At 35.0% G+C, this 20,392-nt stretch overlaps 3 protein-coding genes and 1 long non-coding RNA gene across 4 annotated transcripts; 2 read left to right on the top strand and 2 right to left on the bottom strand.

Moving 5' to 3' along the window:
* The first annotated feature begins 5,222 nt into the window (after positions 1-5,222).
* LOC115999836 (rop guanine nucleotide exchange factor 5-like) lies at positions 5,223-8,406 on the top strand. The gene is made up of 7 exons (XM_031239765.1): positions 5,223-5,904; positions 6,025-6,141; positions 6,275-6,429; positions 6,618-6,692; positions 6,785-7,075; positions 7,236-7,589; positions 7,722-8,406. Exons 1-7 carry the CDS (start codon positions 5,631-5,633, stop codon positions 8,232-8,234), a joined length of 1,779 nt encoding a protein of 592 aa, XP_031095625.1. The 5' UTR covers positions 5,223-5,630; the 3' UTR covers positions 8,235-8,406.
* Positions 8,407-8,553: 147 nt separating this feature from the next.
* LOC115999837 lies at positions 8,554-9,545 on the top strand. Its single transcript, XM_031239766.1, has one exon. The coding sequence runs from the start codon at positions 8,858-8,860 to the stop codon at positions 9,404-9,406; it is 549 nt and encodes a 182-aa protein (XP_031095626.1). The 5' UTR covers positions 8,554-8,857; the 3' UTR covers positions 9,407-9,545.
* A 958-nt stretch (positions 9,546-10,503) lies between these two features.
* LOC116000137 lies at positions 10,504-11,737 on the bottom strand. Its single transcript, XM_031240168.1, has 5 exons — positions 11,455-11,737; positions 11,318-11,372; positions 11,032-11,204; positions 10,847-10,925; positions 10,504-10,754 (listed from the first exon to the last, which is right to left on the bottom strand). The coding sequence occupies exons 1-5, from the start codon at positions 11,596-11,598 to the stop codon at positions 10,738-10,740; spliced, it is 468 nt and encodes a 155-aa protein (XP_031096028.1). The 5' UTR covers positions 11,599-11,737; the 3' UTR covers positions 10,504-10,737.
* A 4,034-nt stretch (positions 11,738-15,771) lies between these two features.
* LOC115998104 lies at positions 15,772-16,732 on the bottom strand. The gene is made up of 2 exons (XR_004093837.1): positions 16,553-16,732; positions 15,772-16,057 (listed from the first exon to the last, which is right to left on the bottom strand). It is a non-coding gene; the product is annotated as an uncharacterized LOC115998104 (long non-coding RNA).
* Between the last annotated feature and the right edge of the window lie 3,660 nt (positions 16,733-20,392).

Genomic DNA, 20,392 nt, shown 5'->3' with positions numbered 1-20,392 from the left:
AAGCAAAAACAAAATAAAACAAAAAAAAAACTGAAAAAAAAAATTAAAAACCAGTAATTACTGCACATCTTTCGCCTGATGCTATGCTTTTCCAGTGGGGCCCACCTAACTCTGTCAAAACCCCTCATTTGCAGGGAAAAGAACCCACCCAAAACACCCCCTTCCCATTTCATAAAAACCCAAGCAATGTGTTTTACTGTTCTAAAAATTCTCTAAAAGCAACCAATAGAGAAGGCCTAAGGGTTTTAAAAAGTAAATAGTACGGAGTAATAAAATTTTAACCACGCAAGCATGTAGGAATGCATGCATGTGTACGTTCCCCTTTATTTCAACTTTTGCATTTCTACTTTTCGTTATTTGGTTTGCAACGTTTCAGTTTGACTGCACAGATGAATTTACCATGCGAGGGCAGACTGTAATTATATTGATCCCCATAACTTTAATTTTTGCTGGTGTGAAAATTAATATCGATGGAAGTGCACAGGAAGAGTTGGCTTCAAATTAGGGGTCTCGATGTGCTGAATCCCGTGTGTCAGTCCTAAACCGCCTTACAATGAAGTGGATTAGGGCCTAGAATTTTTAACCCTCGCAGGCTATGCAGACTAGTCCGTGTGGGCTACGGAATGGCCTGTTGGCTTTTTATTTTTTATTTTTTAAAAAGATTATATATAAAATCCTAAAAATATTTAAAATTTTTAACACAATTTTTATATTATTTAGGTTAAATTATTTAAATATAAAATAATAATATAATAATATAATAATAAATTTTCTAATTTTTTAAGTTAGATTCGCGGGCCCACACGAGGGTGGTTAAGATTGCATAATCCTAGTCCGTGGACTTCACTGACTGTTCCATAAAGGTCTACGAGAAAAAGACTTGCGGTGGGGTGGCCCGACCCAACATACATTGACACCACCCCCCCTACTTCAAATAATAATTTGAAATGTTGAGTAATTTGGGTATTCAGAGTTATGATAGGGTTGAATCCAAACTCGACCTGTACCCAAGTCCTGGATAGATTTATGGTCAATGCCGTTAGTATTGCTTTCCAGGCAATAAAAAACAGGGGGGAAAAAAGATTATGAGAAAATCGAGGAGAATTAAGCAGAATTATTATCATAAGTCCTTCATTTGTGGGTAATTTAGTGTTGAATGATTTGATTCCAACATCGGACAACAACGTACGTCCGAGTATAAATGTATAATAGTTAATACAATGATGGCTGAACCACTTTTGGCCGACTTGTTCAAATTAACCACTAATCAATTTCAATCATTAATAAATCCACCTCGAACTTCAACATATTTACAAAACCAGAATTCTTTAACAAAATGAACTATACTCCTCGCCGTCCTCGAGAACAAAACTACTTATTATACTAATTAATTGAATTAACTGTTAAATAAGTCATCAAATTACAAAAAAAAAAAAATTATAATTAAGTTATCCAATTCAAAAAAAAAAAATACAATCTAAAATAAGTTCTAAAAATTATTTTTTAATAAAGGTAATCATCGCGTCAGCTTACAACTTGGAGTACATGTCACATTCAGTTTAATTGCATAATTTTGGGTCGTCTAAAAACTTAATTACTTTTTTTTTTGGATAACTCAATTGCAATTTATTGTGTAGTTTGATAATTTATTTGGCCCTTATTATCTAATTAATTAATTGTTGGCCAAGTTAATTGAATTGGATGATATTTTTCATATCAATTAAAAGTTTAAACTGATAATTGAAATGTACATTTATTATTTAGATATTATATGCTCAATATAGTTAATATAATCGCATAAAAACACAGATTTTGGATTGGAAAACATAAGAAGATAATGTTTGAGGATATGTTTTGAGAGCGGTTGGAGCAATTATCCTCTCTAATCGCTATAATTTTCTATTGTAAATATTTGGTAAATATCTAATAAAAGTGGTGTATATATTTATAAATAAAGAAAAAAACAATTTAATTAGTGAAAATAAATTATTGTACAAAAGCCTTTTGTGCAGTCCTTATACCGTGAACCATGGTTGATACTGCAGTTTTGTTGAAAGGATATTGTAGTTGTGTTGAAAGAATACTGCAGTTGTGTTGAAAAGGAACTGCAATTGTGCAGAACAGAGGCCATGTCATTCATCTGGAACTGCAGTTGTGTTGAATGGATACTGCAGTTGTGTTGAAAAGATATTGCAGCTGTGTTGAATAGATACTGCAGTTGTGTTGAACGGATGAACGACTTCTGTTCCGTGCAACTGCAGTTTCCTTTCAACACAACTGCAGTATCTTTTCAACACAACTGCAGCATCCGTTCAACACAACTGCAGCTGCAGTATCAGTTATGATCATGGTCCACGATATAATTTGCGCCTTTTGTGCGTGCATGTATCAGAGATATTTGTACGTATACAGGTGCGGCAGCGGCAATATTCATTAATATTTCACGTTATATATGTACTCTGATGCATAACTTGGTATCTTGTATATGTTCCATGCATTGCATGTATACAATAAACAAACCTTTTCTTTTCCTGTCCAATCACATGTTTCACTATGTAGGGTATAATAGATTAATACTACGTAGAACTTATGGACAACTCTAATCAAGTTAGTCAGACAATTGACTTGGTAATCACAAAGTCTCAAATTTGACTCTTCTTAGATGCAAGATGTGTCGTCGATAAGCTATGGACAATTTAGACAGGTTTACCTAGCTCCATGTGCTTCTTTGCTGGCTAGAGTCACAAGGCAGGTTTCACATAAAAGCGTATATTCAAATAGTGGGTAAAAATTATCTCGTAAGTCAAAGATATATATACTAATAGAACTCAATACATCGAGACTAATCATGTTCGTGCTATAGTGGCAGAACGCACTCTCATAAATTTGAACTCGTAACTTCCAATTAAACTAGAAAAGTAACTTCCAATTAAACTAGAAAAGACTCGCGTACACTGTTACGCTATCTCATCAACACTCTATACATAAACATTTAGGATGTTGCAGTAGGCAGGTTTTTAAAATATTAGGTGAACCTATGGATTAGGACCACCAAAATTTTTAAAAATATTCAGACCACCGATCTCTCATTTAATGCTACTAATTAGCCTTCATTAATTAATATTGTAGATCCCCATTATATTCCAAACACTAATTAGCCTCCATATATTCTATTTCAATCCTAAATTTAATTTTATGCATATATCTTCAATTCTCCATACTCATTCATGCATCAACAATTTTATAAAAAAATTCAGATAGGTTTTTAAAGTAACTACTAGCTTCCTCATGAACAAGTGTCAAAACCAAGTGTTTATCATTACATGACCAAAAGAAAAGTCAACGGTAAAATGTAATTATATTTTCTTATATTTGTGTAGTCTAATGTCAAATTTTAAATCTACATATAGAATCACATAACTTCTAAGTTATAACTATATATGTATTTGAATCTTTATTCAAATTTTTGTTGACGATATAAACATATAACAACTACCTGAGGGCGTACTATTATGTAATAGTCTGCAAATCGCACATGCATGCATATGAAAGTTAAATCGCACATTCACACTAAAAATTCTTGTGCGTTAGACTTATCCAAGAGGATGTTAACAACAATCAAACTCGTAATTTAAAGTATAAAAATCATACTCGATCCACTCACTCAACTATATATTCCTTTCTAAGCTATATAATTTTTTTTAAAAAAATTATTGTGTGTGTGTATATATGTAAATATATTGAGGTAACACTGTAACAGTAACACATAGCATAATAAATGCGAATCATAAGACCCTCGAGTTTATGGGGGATGATGATCAGAAAGGGGTGTGATAGTTACGGCATGCCAATAACGACTTTAATGTAATTATATATATGTAGGCCCCACAAAATTTGAAAATCTATACTATTTATTTATGCATCCATCTAATCTATCCCTAGTACTTTATTCATTATTAGAGTGTTACTTGATTAAAATTCGATTGAATTAACAGTATATTGTGAAATATGAATATCAACATAGTAAAACTAATTTTTGCCTATTAGATATTACTTTCATTTCTTTAATTCCTTCAAATATAGTCTCCATCTCGACTAATATTATCATGTCGGTGTTTAATTTGATGTATTCGATATTATACCTCGATTAATATCAATAGCACATGACCATATGGGTGAAGTTTGGGACAATGACCCGGAATCGAGTTTCACTAGCGTCACTGTGGGAGCAACTTCTTAAACTGAGGGGACTCCTTATGCGCAGTAAACAAAGGCCCTTTCAGATGCTCTGTCGGGCCGGGGCGTGAAGAGCCCTTCAGATTGCGGATTCAACCTTTTGGGAACAACAAGTCAACAATAACATTAAGATCAAATTGCATTATTTTACTGATCTAAGGGATTTCATTTAGATAGTAAAATTTGACTCTTTTTTTTTTTGACATTTATTCTATGATAAATATACAATATATCATATTATATGATCCACATTACAACGGGATTTATATATATAATAAAACATTTTAGTAAGGTTCAAACACATGAATAAAAGAATTTAAAAAAAATGCAAGGTTCAAACTTAAATGCCCCTTACCGCACTTGCACTTGCACTGGAAACAGGTTCGAACCTTGCATATCGTGATTCCTAACAAAGTAAAGCATATGAGCTTATTTTAAACGGATTGATCAATTAAGTTATGCCTCAAGACATTCCATACACATATGAGTGCTTTCCTATCTACCCATGTTAATATATTATGGAAATTTTAAACACAATATATAATCTAGACATTTTGGTCCTATTTGGTAAAATAGTTAACCTATCCATCAAACTTATTTGATTTAGTTAAAAAATCAATATATGTGTCTGGTTAATCTACTTTTTGTAACTCTAAAATGCAAGTTTTTCAATTAGTTTTTGAGAAAAGAAATTATACCAAACAGTTATCAGCTAACAACTAATTTATTAAACACTTTTTTACAATCAACTATTATTATCAACTAGGTATATATTATAATCCAATCAGCTAACAACCATTTACCAACGAGGAGTTTATATAATTTTGCAACAAGGGGCAAAAGCATAATTTGTAAAAGCTGTTGTGACATATCCGTCACCCTCACGGCTATGACAAGCCATTATTTTATTGCTTATTTTTTTAAAACGATGCCCTGAGGGACATAGACGTTGGCATGTGGCCATAGTCATAGACCGAAAGGCAGTTAACCTCAAAATTTGAAAACTTGGTACTCCCATAAATTAAATCCCATTCCAATTCCAATTCCAATTCCAAAGCCTCCAGCACCCACAAAAACATCCTACTTCACACTTCTTTCTGATGAGAATCAACTTTGTTAGCTAAGATTCTTGATGGGCTAACGTTTGAACTCATTATCTGTGTGTTTCTGGGTGTTTTGTTTGAAAAAGTTGGAGTCTTTTTGAGATGGGTGATGAATAAGGAAGCAAATAATGCAGATTCCTTTACCTATCATTACTGTATATTCCTTGTATATAGTGCTTAAGTTTAGTTTTGTGCCCAGTAGCTTATCTTAGGTGTATTTATTTTGGGTATTGCCAGTAATTGTCACATATCCCTTGAGTTTCTGGAGTTTAGCTGAGGGAATTGAAGAAGATGAGCAAGAGAGGAGATGGGTCTAGTATGTCTGAGTCGTTGATTGATTCGAGTTCGAGGGGGTCGAGTTCTGAGTCGTCGTCGGACGAGAGTAGACGGAAGGGGGGCGGCTACTCGCCGCCGGCTCTGGGATGGCCCATCCGGAAAGCCCAGACCCAGTCCACCAAGTGCTCGAGGAAAGGTGTAGCTGAGAAACAGGTGAAGGCGAAGGAGAATGAAGACGATAATGGCGATGATTCCAAGTTGAAGAAGGAGCTTGGATCGAGAATTCCAGGTTGTCTTTCTTTTTTATGTTTTAATTTCAAACACTCAACAGTGGTTTAGCTTTAAAACTTTGTAGTTTGAGCTTTGAAGTTGACAATTTTTTCAAAATTTCTTGTTTACACTTGACTAGAACTGGAGATGATGAAGGAGAGATTTGCAAAATTGTTGCTTGGTGAAGACATGTCTGGCTGTGGTAAAGGAGTTTCCACAGCATTAGCCATTTCAAATGCCATTACTAATCTGTGTGGTGAGCATTCATCCTCTCTTCCTCTCTGATTGCTTGGTTCTTTGCCTGATAAGAACAAATTGGACTTTTCATAAGATTTTGGGTGATGAAATGTCTACTTTATGTTAGTAACATGTAGCAATGTTGTCTGCAGCTACTGTATTTGGGCAATTATGGAGGCTGGAACCATTGCCTCCCGAAAAGAAATCGATGTGGCGAAGGGAGATGGAATGGCTTGTGGCTGTTAGCGATTACGTTGTTGAGTTAATTCCTTCTTGGCAGACACTTCCTGATGGAAGTAAGCTTGAGGTAGCTCTGCTCTGTCTCTGAAATGATCTGAAATGTTGATTTGAAGCAGATAATCTGATGTTAATGGCAGCCTAATTGTTTCTGTTATGATACTAAGTTCATGGTGAAAAGTTACGGGGTTAACGGATTTGATTAGCTGTTTGTTTGTAGTTAAATAACTGATGTTTTACTTCTCGTTTTGTTGTCAGGTGATGAGTAGCAGACCACGATCAGATATATCGATTAACCTTCCAGCGCTTAAGAAACTTGACAACATGCTCATTGTAAGCCCTCCTTGCTTTCTTGGCTCTGGTCATTGCTTGTAACGTAGAGATTAGAGAATAGTGCCTGTTTAAAATCCGATTCAATGGTGCAGGAAATTGTGGATAGTTTCACCAGCACCGAGTTTTGGTATGTGGATAAAGGTGTGGTTGCAGCAGAGAATGATGGATCGGCCTCGTTTTATAAGGCCATCCCACGCCAAGAAGACAAGTGGTGGCTGCCTGTGCCGAGGGTGCCTGCTGATGGTCTCCCCGATGCCACGAGGAAGCAGCTAAACCACAAACGCGAATGCACGAGCCAAATCCTGAAAGCAGCAATGGCGATCAACAGCGTTACTTTGGCCGAGATGGAAGTTCCGGAGTCGTACTTGGAAGCTCTTCCAAAGGTTTTCTTTTCTTAACATCCTAATTTGCTGTCATCTGTGCTAGACATGAAAACTTCGTGGCTAATTTGCTGCGTTTTCGTGGAACTGATTGTGCTAAGCATCCATGTTCGTCTTTATGATTCATTTCATTCGAGTGATGTTTTAATCATTGCCTTTCTAGAACGGGAGAGCCTGCTTAGGAGATGTCATTTATCGCTATATCACATCAGATAGTTTCTCATCTGAGTGCCTGCTGGATTGCCTCGACGTGTCTTCTGAACACGTGGCTTTGGAGTTGGCAAATCGCGTGGAGGCTGCAATCTATGTTTGGCGTCGAAGGCACCACCCGAGACCCCCGACACATCCAAACCGTTCCACAGCCAAATCTTCTTGGGACATTGTTAAAGATCTAGTGGTTGAAGACAAGCGGGATTTACTAGCAGAGCGAGCTGAAAATCTTCTGCTTTGCTTGAAGCAGCGATTCCCCAATCTCGCCCAGACAACCTTGGACGCCAGCAAGATTCAGTGCAACAAGGTTCACTTCTGCAGTTCTGCTCTTATTTGTATATCTATTCTCGAAGAAAAAACCAAGACAATGAAATATATTTGGCCAAAACCTCATTTCAGCTACAAGGATTCATGTTCTTATTCCAATGTTATGTTTCAGGATGTGGGGAAGTCGATCCTCGAGAGCTACTCGAGAGTCTTGGAGAGTCTGGCTTTCAATATCGCAGCACGGATTGATGATCTGCTATACGTGGACGACATAACCAGGCAATCTGATAAGCATTCTGCAGTTACTGCAATCAACACATTCGCGAACAGAAAGGTTTCGAGCCCATTCTCCTTGCCCGTCTCAGGCACCCCATTCAAATCCGCTTTTTCCACTCCAACCCTCTCACCAGCCCCTCTGATAAGCCCCGCCAGGGGAGAGTTAACCCCATTCCTCCATGGCAACACTGCTAAGCTTGCCCGACGTGGCCTTGGAGTAAAACGAGCACTGTCCAACTACCTCGGTGGTGAGACAAAGACAAAGACCTGTGGAAATCCTCTGGAAGCACTGGCCTCCATTTCCAACAAAAGTTCCGGCTCACTACCATCAAAACCATCAAAACCTTGCCTGGAAACTCAAGAATTGGAGAAGGAGAACTGTTCTGTCTTAAAACCAGTTAACCGCTGAAACCTGTAGTTACAGACTTACCACTTGTAGAAGAGAGGGATAATATATATAGGGAGCACACAATCAAATTCTGGACAGTTGACATACAAATTGTTGCAGAACTAATTGTATTCCATAAACTCTGTTCATTTTTCATGGAAATAGCATTCTTAGTTACATTCTATGCAGTTCAGTTTATTCTTTTGAATTAAAAACTTGTGCATTATGAAGTTTGTTAGGCGTAGGTTGGTTCAGCCGAGTTCAGCCCTGCTCAATTTGAGAAGTGGCATTGTGATACTATGGAGAGATGTCGGTGTCCACCTATTTATAACCAATAGCACTAGAATATGACAACTAGATAGCCAAATAATAGGTGATCCACTAGGAAGTAAGCATCAGTCCTAACCGCTATATTGTCTTCTTTATTTTCTGTAGACGAACCAGGATTTGATTCCAGGCAACTGCATGTGTTTCTGGGGATTTTTTCCAGCTTTTTTTACGATTGAAATGAGAAAAAGGAAAAAGACGATAAAGCAACAAAAAGAAAAAGCTGAGCGGCAACTTTCTTTGAACGGAATGAAACTAATAGCTTACAGTCACGGCGAGATTTCCATTTTCCGGCCTCGCTTCAGTGCGGCGGCAAGATGTCTGACGCGGGCGTTCCCAGGCTAGGCACGGCGATCCACATTACGGCGCTGGACGGGATAATTCACGTGAATTCCCTGTTTTCGCTAGCGGTTTTCGTCGGGTTATCGTGGAACCCTCGGGACCCGAATAACCGCCTCACCGACGACCCGAAATGCCTGCCGGACCCGAAAATCGCGGAGGATCTGGTGGCCTTCCACGTCTACTCCTTCGCGTGTTTCCTCTTCTCCAGCCTCATCGCTCTGTGCCTGAAGCAGGCCCTCCGCCTCTCCACTCGCGCCCATCACCACACCATTTTCACCTTCACCTTCGACCTCGCCCACATCAACAAGACTGCTCTCCGGGTCGGGTACCTGGTATCCGCTGCGGGTTCGGTTTCCGGCTGCATTTGCTTGATGCTTGCTTTGATCAATGTGGTTGAGGTAAAGCTGGGAACTCTGGGGTGTGGGAGTCGCCATAGCTATGGAGCTGTCATCCCTCTTGTGACTTTTGTGCCATTAGGGCTTCTGTTATATGTATGCATCGTCGTCTATGCTTTCACTCGTTAACTTGCCCACAAACTGTTTGTCAAATTGTCCTGTATTAAACAACATCTTACTCTTATCAGACGTTGTACTTGTACTTCATAATCTGTGATGTACTATGCCTATGCTGTTGTTTATATGAAAATTACCCTTAGTAAATCAATCCCATTTCTCATTAAGGGACAGTTTAACTTGATTCCAGATTGCAGTATAGAAAATGACTCAATCTTTGGCATAAAGGGATAGTTTAACATGGTTCCAGATTGCAGCATAGAAAAAGACTTCATCTTTGACATAACAACTTGCATATCAAGATTATGCTGCATTATTGTGGAATTGATTCTTCGGTTCTTCAGGACCACGTGTTATTTCTTCAACTGAAAACGACTTTCTAGTGAGTGGGAATTCGAAGACAGGAATGTTGTAAGTGGATGCTCTTTCAAACCGAGCTTTAGGGAAAGAAAGAAAAAAAAAACTTTTTTTTTTCACTTGGTAGTAGGTGAGAGTGTGAGATTAGAGTTCTTAACTCTCAAATGCTTAATAGAACTCGCTTGTTCACTGTGTTGTTGAGTGGATTTTACATGTCAGTGTTTGCTCGTCTACATGCTCTTATAAAGCCCAATGGAGCTGAAAAAGCTTGGACAGAGAAAACAATGGAACCTCCAATGAAATGCTGGTGTGTTCTGATGTTTGTTGCAGCTCTGGGGATTGCTGGTCTGAACTGAACTGACCTGATCTTTTTATCATATTTATCTGTAATTCACTCTCTTATTATTCCATTCACTAACACATGATCCACCCATTCTGCAGCACACATGTTAACACGAAGACTGAAGATCAGGAGTTGCAGTTTGTCGTCGTGCAGTGGATTTACAGGTACTTATCTTATGGTACAACCTCGCTGTGGTAGAGCCATGCATCTGACTAGTTTCTGATAATGTCATTGCCATGCATGAATTCTGTTAAGAAGTAACAAAACTCTTGGTGTTCATTATACAAAGATATGCTGCATACTTGCATGGCAACCTTTCTGCTATTTTGTTGCTTTAGTTTTACAGTTACTGCATCCTTGTGAGCGAACATAGGTTAGAGCAAGACAAACAGATTTCAGCCGGGCTGGCTGATTATGAAGAGTACCAGAAAGTTAGATTAGATTAAGAAAACAAATGTAGCATTACGTATACAATGAACTGCAAGGAGCTAGGAATTTCTAGTACAAGCTAGCTTATGTTATTCTGAAACATGGGAAAAACAGAAAAACAGAAGGTAATGTTGAACTAAATGTTGTAAAATCTGCCACTCCTTGCTGCTACGAGATCATCCTTAAGGTGCCGCCCTTTAAATTAAGGGCTGCATTAGTAGTAGAGTGATCCTGCAGAGATAAACAGATAAAACTTGATTTGCAGCTATGAAAAGAACAGCTTAAGAAGAAGATTATCTGAAATGACACAGAAATATTCATACCCTGCCACCAGTTTCCCCTAGAAGCACAGTTTGAATTGTTGTTTCCGTTTTGGTCATCTTCATCCCCGTCTTTCTTGAACTGATTCAAGAAAAACGCAACCCAAAAAGCATAAACTGAATCATTAATCTTTGAATATATTTTTTATTGGAACCAAGATCACATATCATATATATATTTTACTTACAGTATGGCGCGAGGTATTGGTTTGGGTGGTTGGAGGGTAAACATCTTGGCCGCCATAATAGATTGATGAGCTTAAATAGCACGGCTCTACACTTTCACTCTGATAAACAGAACTCTTCATCTCCTTGCTACTTATCCCCGCGCCATCTCCCCTTCCCCTTCGAGTCGCACAATCTGAACATAAAGAGTCTCTTCTAAGTTCCCAGAACCTTGTTTTAAAAGAGTGTGTGTGTGTGTGTGTGTATAAAATAGAATTATACTTGCAGAAAAGTATTATTATCCATTACCTGAAGTTGTTGAGGACCCTGAGACCTGAGAATGAGTAGACCCCCTCCCCAGTCCCTAGAAAATGATTTTATAACAGAGATAAGTGATATTTTAAGAATAAAATGAAAGTAGTTAAAACAGTTGAAGGTGTACGTACCATGGAGGAAGGCCCGAAAACGGATTGAAAGAGCCCTGAGGTTGTTGATTTTGAGGAGTCTTTAGGACCGAAAAGATCAGTAGTCAAGGATGAAGATGAGCCTCCTACTTGCTGTTTATAGTTGTAGCTGTTTCCCTTCTCCATTAACCAAAGAAACTAACTTCTGTGGTATAACTATCCTAGGAGTTTGTCTGTTTGTCTGTCAGTCTTTAATAACGACCAACTGACAAAATGCTAAAAAATGGCTGAGATCTCTCTAGATGCAGAAGGGAAAGGAAGATCAGAGAAGGTGAAGCTTTGAGTGAAATGAATACGTTCAGAGGGCTATTTATAGACAGCCATAAAGATTGCATTCTTCACTCAGTATTGACGTCAGTAGTTCAGTTTAGTGTCTTGATGAATACTCTTTACTAACAACTCACAAATAATTCAAACTTTTTTCACATTCTATCAGGATTAAGCGCGTTTTTCTGGACTCAACACCAAACTGTACATTTTTGCGTATAATAGGCTCAACCCAAACCCAAACCCAAACCCCCCGCGTTGATGGAAGCAAGTCTTAAGTGTGATTTCTCAGCCATTAGACTAATGCCCTGGGGACGTTTTCATTATATTTGTATAGTAGTCAGTGTTATATATCGAATACGCACTAAATTAATGCTCCAAGCCTACTCCCAGCCAACACCTAATCTCCTTGAAAATCATGTAATCGGGGCCGGGTGGCTAATGGGTACATTTTGCCATGATCCTTCCACCGGGTTTCTCTATTTAGACTTGATTACTTTACTGGCATTTTTAACACAACGTAACGAACAAAATTTATCCCCGAATAATTTAGGCGAACCCCACCATGAAAACAATTCCAAGCACATAGTAAATATAAGTTGATAAAAAGTCACTTTCTCAAGTTGAGGCTATTCGGATGAAATTGCACAAATAGGCAGTTGACTCTTGATGCATTGTTCCATTCTTGTGCATTAATATATATATATATATATATATATATATACACACACACACACACTCAGAAGATGCATATTATCTCTTCTTCTTCTTCCCTATGAATTCCACTTTAGAATCTAAAGAGTACTGTCTGCTATGAATGGAATCAAAAGGCAGAGTCACGTGATGAAGGTGCAAAATTGACTCTATCTTCCATTTTTTGATTAATTATTTTATTTGGAGAATCATTGAACAAATTAAAATTCTTATTTAGTTGAAATGAGCACTACAGATAACTCTCCATCATGGCTGTCCTTTCATGGCAAGGAGGGGGTTATAATTAGCTTAGCTTGGAGTCAGGGATAACAAAAAAGAGGCAAAATTATTATATTTTTAAAATAAAATTTAAAGATTTTTTTATATAAAAATAAATATTGAGTTGTTAATTCATGACTGATCGAAGTTTTCGATTAAGTCAAATCAATTATTCTCTAATGGATAAAGGAATAAAGAGCGATAACAACATAACGACAATTATAAACATGATAGAACAGAGGAGAAAGGTGAAAGAAATGCAAAAAAAAGTTCATATAAATTGAGATTAGAAAGGAAAAAGTATATATGGAGCAATTCTAAACCCCATAAATTAATAACAACTAGCTAACTACATAACATAATCTTAATATGATAAGGTTATCATCATCTTCAAATCTATAATAGGGTTAACAAGAGATTAGTATAATGAAGCTTATCTGTTTTGCACTATAAGGGGAAGAAAAAGAAGAAAATTTAGGAGTACTATAAATGGAATTGATTGGAGAATGGTCTAAAGAGTGGATAGACAAAGATACTTATCGCATTATTAAAGAACATATTATGAGGATTAGATTTGATTCTAGTACTTGCAATTGAAGATAGATATTCATGAGGTAGCCAATCTTAACTTTTTTGAACATTGTGCTCATTAAGATATTCTAGATTAGGCAATAGGGAATACTTATGGTAGACATGGCGGCATTTGATTAAAATAGGGTTAGAGTGGTGGTTAAGATAGAATATTGAAATGCCAATTGAATCTTCAATTCCCCCATCATGTTGTTATATTCAACCCTCATTAATTAGGTTAGACCAACAAAATTCTTTTTTCTTTTCTTTTCTTAATAATCTAGATTTTTCAACGAGAGTATATCATAGAGAGATGAACTTCATAAATCGAGTATGTCTAACTTCAGATTTCACACCAAACTATATCCTTAACTTTTATGTACAAGCTAGGAAGCCAATCTCAACGTACCCTAAATCAAATTGGTAGAGCTCATCTTTAGATTGCCTGTGGTGGAGTTTGAATTCAAGATATTTATTTAAGCGAATGGGGGTTGAATATATACTTGAATTGCATTATTTGTCACATCAAATTAATGCATGCAACTAGATAAGTACTCGTTCAACTCATGCCAAAATTCCACTCGGACACATTTAATTATGTGGATACTTAATTAGGTCAAGATGCTTACTACATATTTGATTTTTCCACCTAATATTTACCTTTAATTATGTGGTATACTCGATTGATTCTTGATAGCGTTATTCTATCCAAGTATATAGGTTAGAATATGTATATATGTTACGTAATAGGACTTTGTTACACTAATTGTGTAGAGTAGAAGATCTCTATGCCAATTGGCACATTAATACAATTGGTATCCTTAACTAGCTAGCTAGTATAATGCTTTCTTTATATTAGGGGTTTGAAAAATATCATGATGGTGAGTCGAGTTGACATGACACCTTCGATTGGGCACTCGGGACAGTCGTGACACATGACGATTACTAACGTATGTGATGTTTGGTGAAATGACGGAAGATGTGACCATTTTTAGCTGCAGCTCCATCCTAACTTCAAAGGCCTATTTTCTTAATGAATATAAAGAGTTTTATTGTCATATTAAGATGTGAATATTAAATTAGAACAAATCCATTTATTCATGCTCAAATTGGGATATTAAGTTGAAAAAGACGAAAATACCTTTAATAATTTTAGATTTCGGCACGTTTTAAACAGATGGGTGACCGGCGCGATGAATTTTGACACTAAAACAATAGTCGTAGATGAAAACTGGTACTAAAATAATAGTCGTGGGGCCAAAATTGGTAGAAACTAAACATGTGGATCAAAATTATCATTTTGCTAATAGTCGTGGAACCAAAATTGATATTTGGTAAGTAAGAAGAGAAAATAACATTTTAAATTATAGATCAAGTGACCAATGAGATTCAAGCCCAGCATTAATTAGAGATTTTTTATTTTTTATATTTTGATAAGCTAAGATACCATGAACCAGCCTTAAAATTAAATTAATCAAGTCAATTGAACTTTAAGACTTAACACTAAAATGTACATTTCTGCACACAAAGATCCCAGATTAACCCAAACCCAAACCTAAACCTTTAGTATTGTTTGTGACAAAAATTAATTAAACAATCAGCTATTACTAAAAGTAAATTTTAAGTGATACTTTTTATCCATTAGAACAATAGTTAAATTATTTGTTCATGGGTAAAGAAGATCCAAAAGAATATGCCGATTATATATATTCAAGGAACTTGTAGTGAAAACTTGAATTATTGAATGGAGGAGATTTCGTGCAATCTCAAAGAAGATCCTAATGAATTATTTAATTACAAGGGATCTTATTCTCATAATCCTTCCTATATATGTCATATGTGAGTATTCTCCCTTTAATATGAAAGACACGCATTTTGCCTAAATAAAAATTTTGGCTGGTAATATTAAGCATATAAAATATAAAACATAAATTTGTAATTATCAATTTTGATTTTTAGTTGAAACATAATACATTTCTTAATTTAGTATTAAAGATTATGTCATGCGTTGTGGGGGAAGTACGTAATTGATCCACACATATTAAGCGACTTATCACTATCTTAAGATATGAGATATGTGCCCAGTATGGGCAATTAAAGTTTGGGAAGAAAGATCATGATTAAGTCTTACCAGTAGTTATTTGTAAAAAAAAAAAAAAAAAAAAAAAAAAAGGTCTTACCAGTAGCAGTGTGAGAGCAACCTCTCAAAGTGAAGGACTTTTTGTGCGCAATAAGCTGCAGTAAGCAAAGGTTTAGTCTTTATGTTCAGCTGAATTACCATGATTTACATCCTCAACGGGTTTTTGGGTAATCTTTTTTTTTTATTTTTAAATCATTGAATATATGTGATAAGTTAAGGTTGATATCATTATAAACTTATAATTAAAGAACCAAATAATGCTATTTTTCCAAAATTTATTATAATATTGTAATCCGATTAAATTAATAAACGATAAGCACATACATGTGAGTGAAGTAAAACTCTCAGGTAACAACAATGAACTTTTTCGTAAAGATTTTCTATGGTACTATCAAGTTGATGTGATATTCCCATAGAAAAACCCTACTTTTATATATAACTTATTAGTGAAGAGATTTTGTGGAAAGTAATTTTATTACAGTGATTGAGAGTGTATGTATATATTGAACTAATAATTCCTCCATGGAGAGCAATGGAGGTTTGAGCAAGACCCTTTCCACGAGCTGCTGCATTTCCCTCCTTTCCCATCACAGCATTTGCAGACCAAACCAAGCGTCGCCATCATGTTTGAAGAGCCTGCATGTATTGTATATATATTGTTCTATTAATAAAAAAAAAAAATGAAGATATGATGAAATTAAGGACAGAGAAGTATGAGTTTTTTCTACTTTTGATCCTGACTAAGAGACAATTGTCACATTTGGTCCATATCTATTAATTTTTCTACATTTAATTCAACAACTTTTAAATCCTTACTTTATTTGGACCCTCCGACCTAATTTACAGTCATTAGAGACTTATCTTAAAGGGTAAAATTGTCATTTTTATTACTTTATAACTTCACTAGGAAGGAATTAAAAATGACAATTTTGCCCTTCAAGATAAGTCACTCGCCTGAAATTTGATCACAGTAACTGAAAACTATGTCGAATACACCAAATGTGGTAAGATTTAAAAGTCGATCAAGATGCGAAAAAAATTAATAATCTAACAACTAAATGTAGAAATGATTCCGAGACTAAAAGTGTAAAAAAACTTAATTAGAGAAGGAGGTTGTCGATGATGACGTACTAGGTTGTGGATGTTGGTTTGGGATAGGCCTGGCATGGAGCTGGGAGATGCATGTGAAGAAGAAGATGATCATCACTGTGAACAAGACAAAGCGTAGAAAAGGTTTGATTCTAGCCATGATTACTCACTGGTCGAATTCTACGTACGAACAGAACAAGACAATATAATATATATGCAGGAAAAAATATTCTGATGAGTGAAGGCCGGAGAGAATTTCTGACAGTACAGAATGCATGCATTCTGGAGCATTATATATAACTATATACATGCACAGGGGGTAGCTAGCTAGATAGGGGGGGGGGGGGGGGGTTGTTTCGTGTAAAAAGGTCTGGTGTGTAAAGAATATAAAAAATTAAAAAAAAAAATTAAAAAAAAAGTCACTTTGCATTGACATGCATTCATGGATGCCATGTATATAATTAGGGTTCACGGCAAAGTTTAATTCTTATTCCATAATAATTAATATAGATCCGTTCAGAACACCAGTAAATTTAACTCTTATTAAAAAAGTCGGGTGTAAAACTCTTTAATATATAAAAATTGATTCTCAAATTTTACAATTGCAACATTAGCAGCTTAGCTCAGATCGTTCCCCAAGCTACTAATGTTGCAATTGCCAACATCGATCAACATATTTCGGACACAAATTTTCTAATCTACAGTGTATGCATATCCTTTGTCATATCAATTTGATTTATGAAAAAGTTCATAGTTGCTAACTGAATGTGTGATTTAGGTAAAATTCAATAACTCACCTTGTGGCTCTAGTCAGTTGTTTAATTACTATATTAATGTCAGTAAAATAGTGTGAAATCGATTTGAAATTCAAGGATAATTCTCTAATTGTATTTTTTCCATGTTCATATTGACTGGATAGGATGCCATGACCACAAAAATCCAGCCAGTAATTACAAATTAATTAGTCAATGCTTTTACCATTTGAAATGTCAAATTTTGAACCTGACCACAATTTAAGAGCAACAATTAAGATAATTTGAAAATTGAAATTTCTGGAAATTAAAGTGTGTTCTGTAATTAATGTAGAAGTAAAATGTTGAGAAATACCAGGTAAAAACACAGCAAATAATTATGAATGTGTGTATTGGTGGAAGGCACCTTAGCTCTGACTTGGTCATCAACAAATTTGGATTTCAAGTTTGTAATTAAGTGTTCAGTAATTTAACTGACGGCTTCGGTCCAATAAATTGGTTGAGGAGAGAGTTTGAGTGCCTATTGGCCTCTCAATTGTGCTGATAAACCGTAACTTAGATTGATTTATTTTCTCGTAGTCTTTTACTGATTAAGATTTTGAAAACGGGATTTATTCAATGTGCACTTTTGAGTATGTAGTGATTTTTTTATTTGTAAAATAAAGTAATTTAATTGAATTGAGAGTATACTTTAATTGATAATTAAGGATAAAAAAAAAAAAAGAAAAAAAAAAAGCCATCCCTATTACATGCCACCTAAGTTTAACGTCTAGAAATAACAGTTTTTTTCTTTAAAAAAAAAAAAAAAGGTTTAAATTGATATTAAATTTACAAGCTTTTAAAAGTGGAAAAATGTTTGAAAATTTTCAACCAATAATCCAATACATAACTATGTATGTAGTTCCAAAATTAATAATAATAAAAAATAAAATCAATGAATGTCGTATTGGAAGGGTTACGAGAGTTGAAAAAGAGAGGAGGCAGCTTTCAACATCACCTAGAAAAACTTGAAATCGAATTTTGACTTTTGATTGCTCGCATGTAAAATATGCATGGAACAACAACTTACTTTATTTTAATTTAGCAACATTATTAATTGTTTTACCACTTTTGTTCGTTTTACTTTTACTATACGCTTTCTAGAACCAACCATAGAATTGAAATTGAAATGTGGGAAAGATTCTAGATTCTAAGACCATTAGATCGAACCTGATACTATACTCCTAAGTCGTAACTTTTAAGATTTACCATTCTGCAGCATGCTTTTATAAATAAATAAGTGTGTATGTGTATATATATATATGAGTTTTGTGTGATTGGCCTTCTCCGGTGCGGCGGCTTGTATACTTAAAATGCACGGGAACCTTTCCACGCACTCAAGCACAAAGAGTCAATGCTACTACTAGGGATCGAACCTGTGACCTTACACTTGGGAAAGCCACAGCTATATATATATATATATATATATATATGAGAGAAAGAGTTCATGTGATAACACCTTCCATGTAAAAAGTATGGACAAATCCACGTCTTTTATCTTGAGAAATCATAGACTAAATTTTTCCCATTATTAAACTTTCAAGTTTACAATAATTATAAAATGAATCACGTTCTTAAAAGTTTTTAATAATTATAAAATTGACCTAGCTAATATATTTTTTTTAGTAAAACCCTCAACTATTGATGAACCATGATGGATAGATTAAATCAGCATTCACTTTTTACTAGAAGACTCTGTTTTCATTTGATTATGCCACTATATATATATGTGGGGGGAGGGGGGCGTGTGTGTTACGTTGGGGTGGGTGGGGGAGGGGATTCAAATGTGAACATCCTTACGGTAAAAGGTGTGAATCTATCCAAACCGTCAATTTATGTTGATTTTGTGGGTCATGATTTTTGTTTTTGTTTTTATTTATTTATTTTTTTATTTTTTTGAAAAAAAAAAGTTGCTAGTGAATTAATTTTAAATTTAATGAATTACAAATTTGTCTCAAGTTAGTTATAGTAAAATCACAACCATTGATTTATCGAGATGTAGAGCTAGGATAAATCCTCACTTTCTACTGTAGAAGTGTTTTCATCTGAACCCTCCCCTGTATATAGAACCTCGGAAGCTAGGATAAATGAATGGGTGAAACATAATTCTTATATTCTTGTCAACACCCTTTCTCTCATTCAACTTCGTCGCTTAATTAGTTAATTTTATGTATGTTAGGTTATATACAAACTTTTTTTAAAATATAATTCTGCTCTCCTAGTTAAATCACTCCATAAATATATATAATATAATGTTCATCTATTAGTGTAGCATTGTCTATAAGTTAAAAAAAATAAATTAAAATCATTATTTATTGTGAATTAATTAATCCCACTACACGTTAATAAAGATTATTTCATGTATATACCCCTTAGTAATGTAGGTATTGGAATTTTATATACCATTATTTGTTTCTTGTGAGTTGCGTGAGATTTAATTCATGAAAATGATTTCTAATTCTTTTTTGGTCACATTTCTTAAAACTCTCATCTCTCAACTTTTTAAAATAATGTGAAATGTTTGAAAACGTCGCTGTAAAAAATATATTCTTATTATAATGATGAATATGTCAAGTGTGGAATTTTTCTTACAAACGTCATGACCAAGGTAAAGCTCTAAAAAGCCAAATATATGTAATGCATGCTTCTACTTTTTAGTATATTGTCGGACCTTTAATCACGCCAAAACAAATTTACCTTACAAATTAAACTCCATTTTTAAAATGTATATCACAAATTTGATTTTTATCAATACTCTTTCCATTGAATTTGTTATATAATTAAGGGTTTTCTAGTGTGATTTATCTTTCTTATATAGTTCGCGAGCTATTACACAAAAGCGTAATTTATCTCTGCACACCCTCAAATAGTGGCACCAAAATGACAAGTTCGTATGTTTAATTGAACTTTTTGAATCTTCGAGGACTTAATTGCACTTTTGGGTAAAGTTTGAGGATCTATTTGACCCTTTTCCCTTTTGTATATACTATCAAATAATATACATTCAATACAAAAATAATATACTTCTAGTATAATAAAAATGTACCTTATATTCATGGTCCACACAGGTGGACCAATTCCTACTCTTAAT

The sequence above is a fragment of the Ipomoea triloba genome, chromosome 12 (genome assembly GCF_003576645.1).
Source record: "Ipomoea triloba cultivar NCNSP0323 chromosome 12, ASM357664v1".
NCBI lineage: Eukaryota > Viridiplantae > Streptophyta > Magnoliopsida > Solanales > Convolvulaceae > Ipomoea > Ipomoea triloba.
The sequence above is the reverse complement of the archived record's forward strand: the minus strand, read 5'-3'. Positions and strand labels throughout refer to the sequence as shown.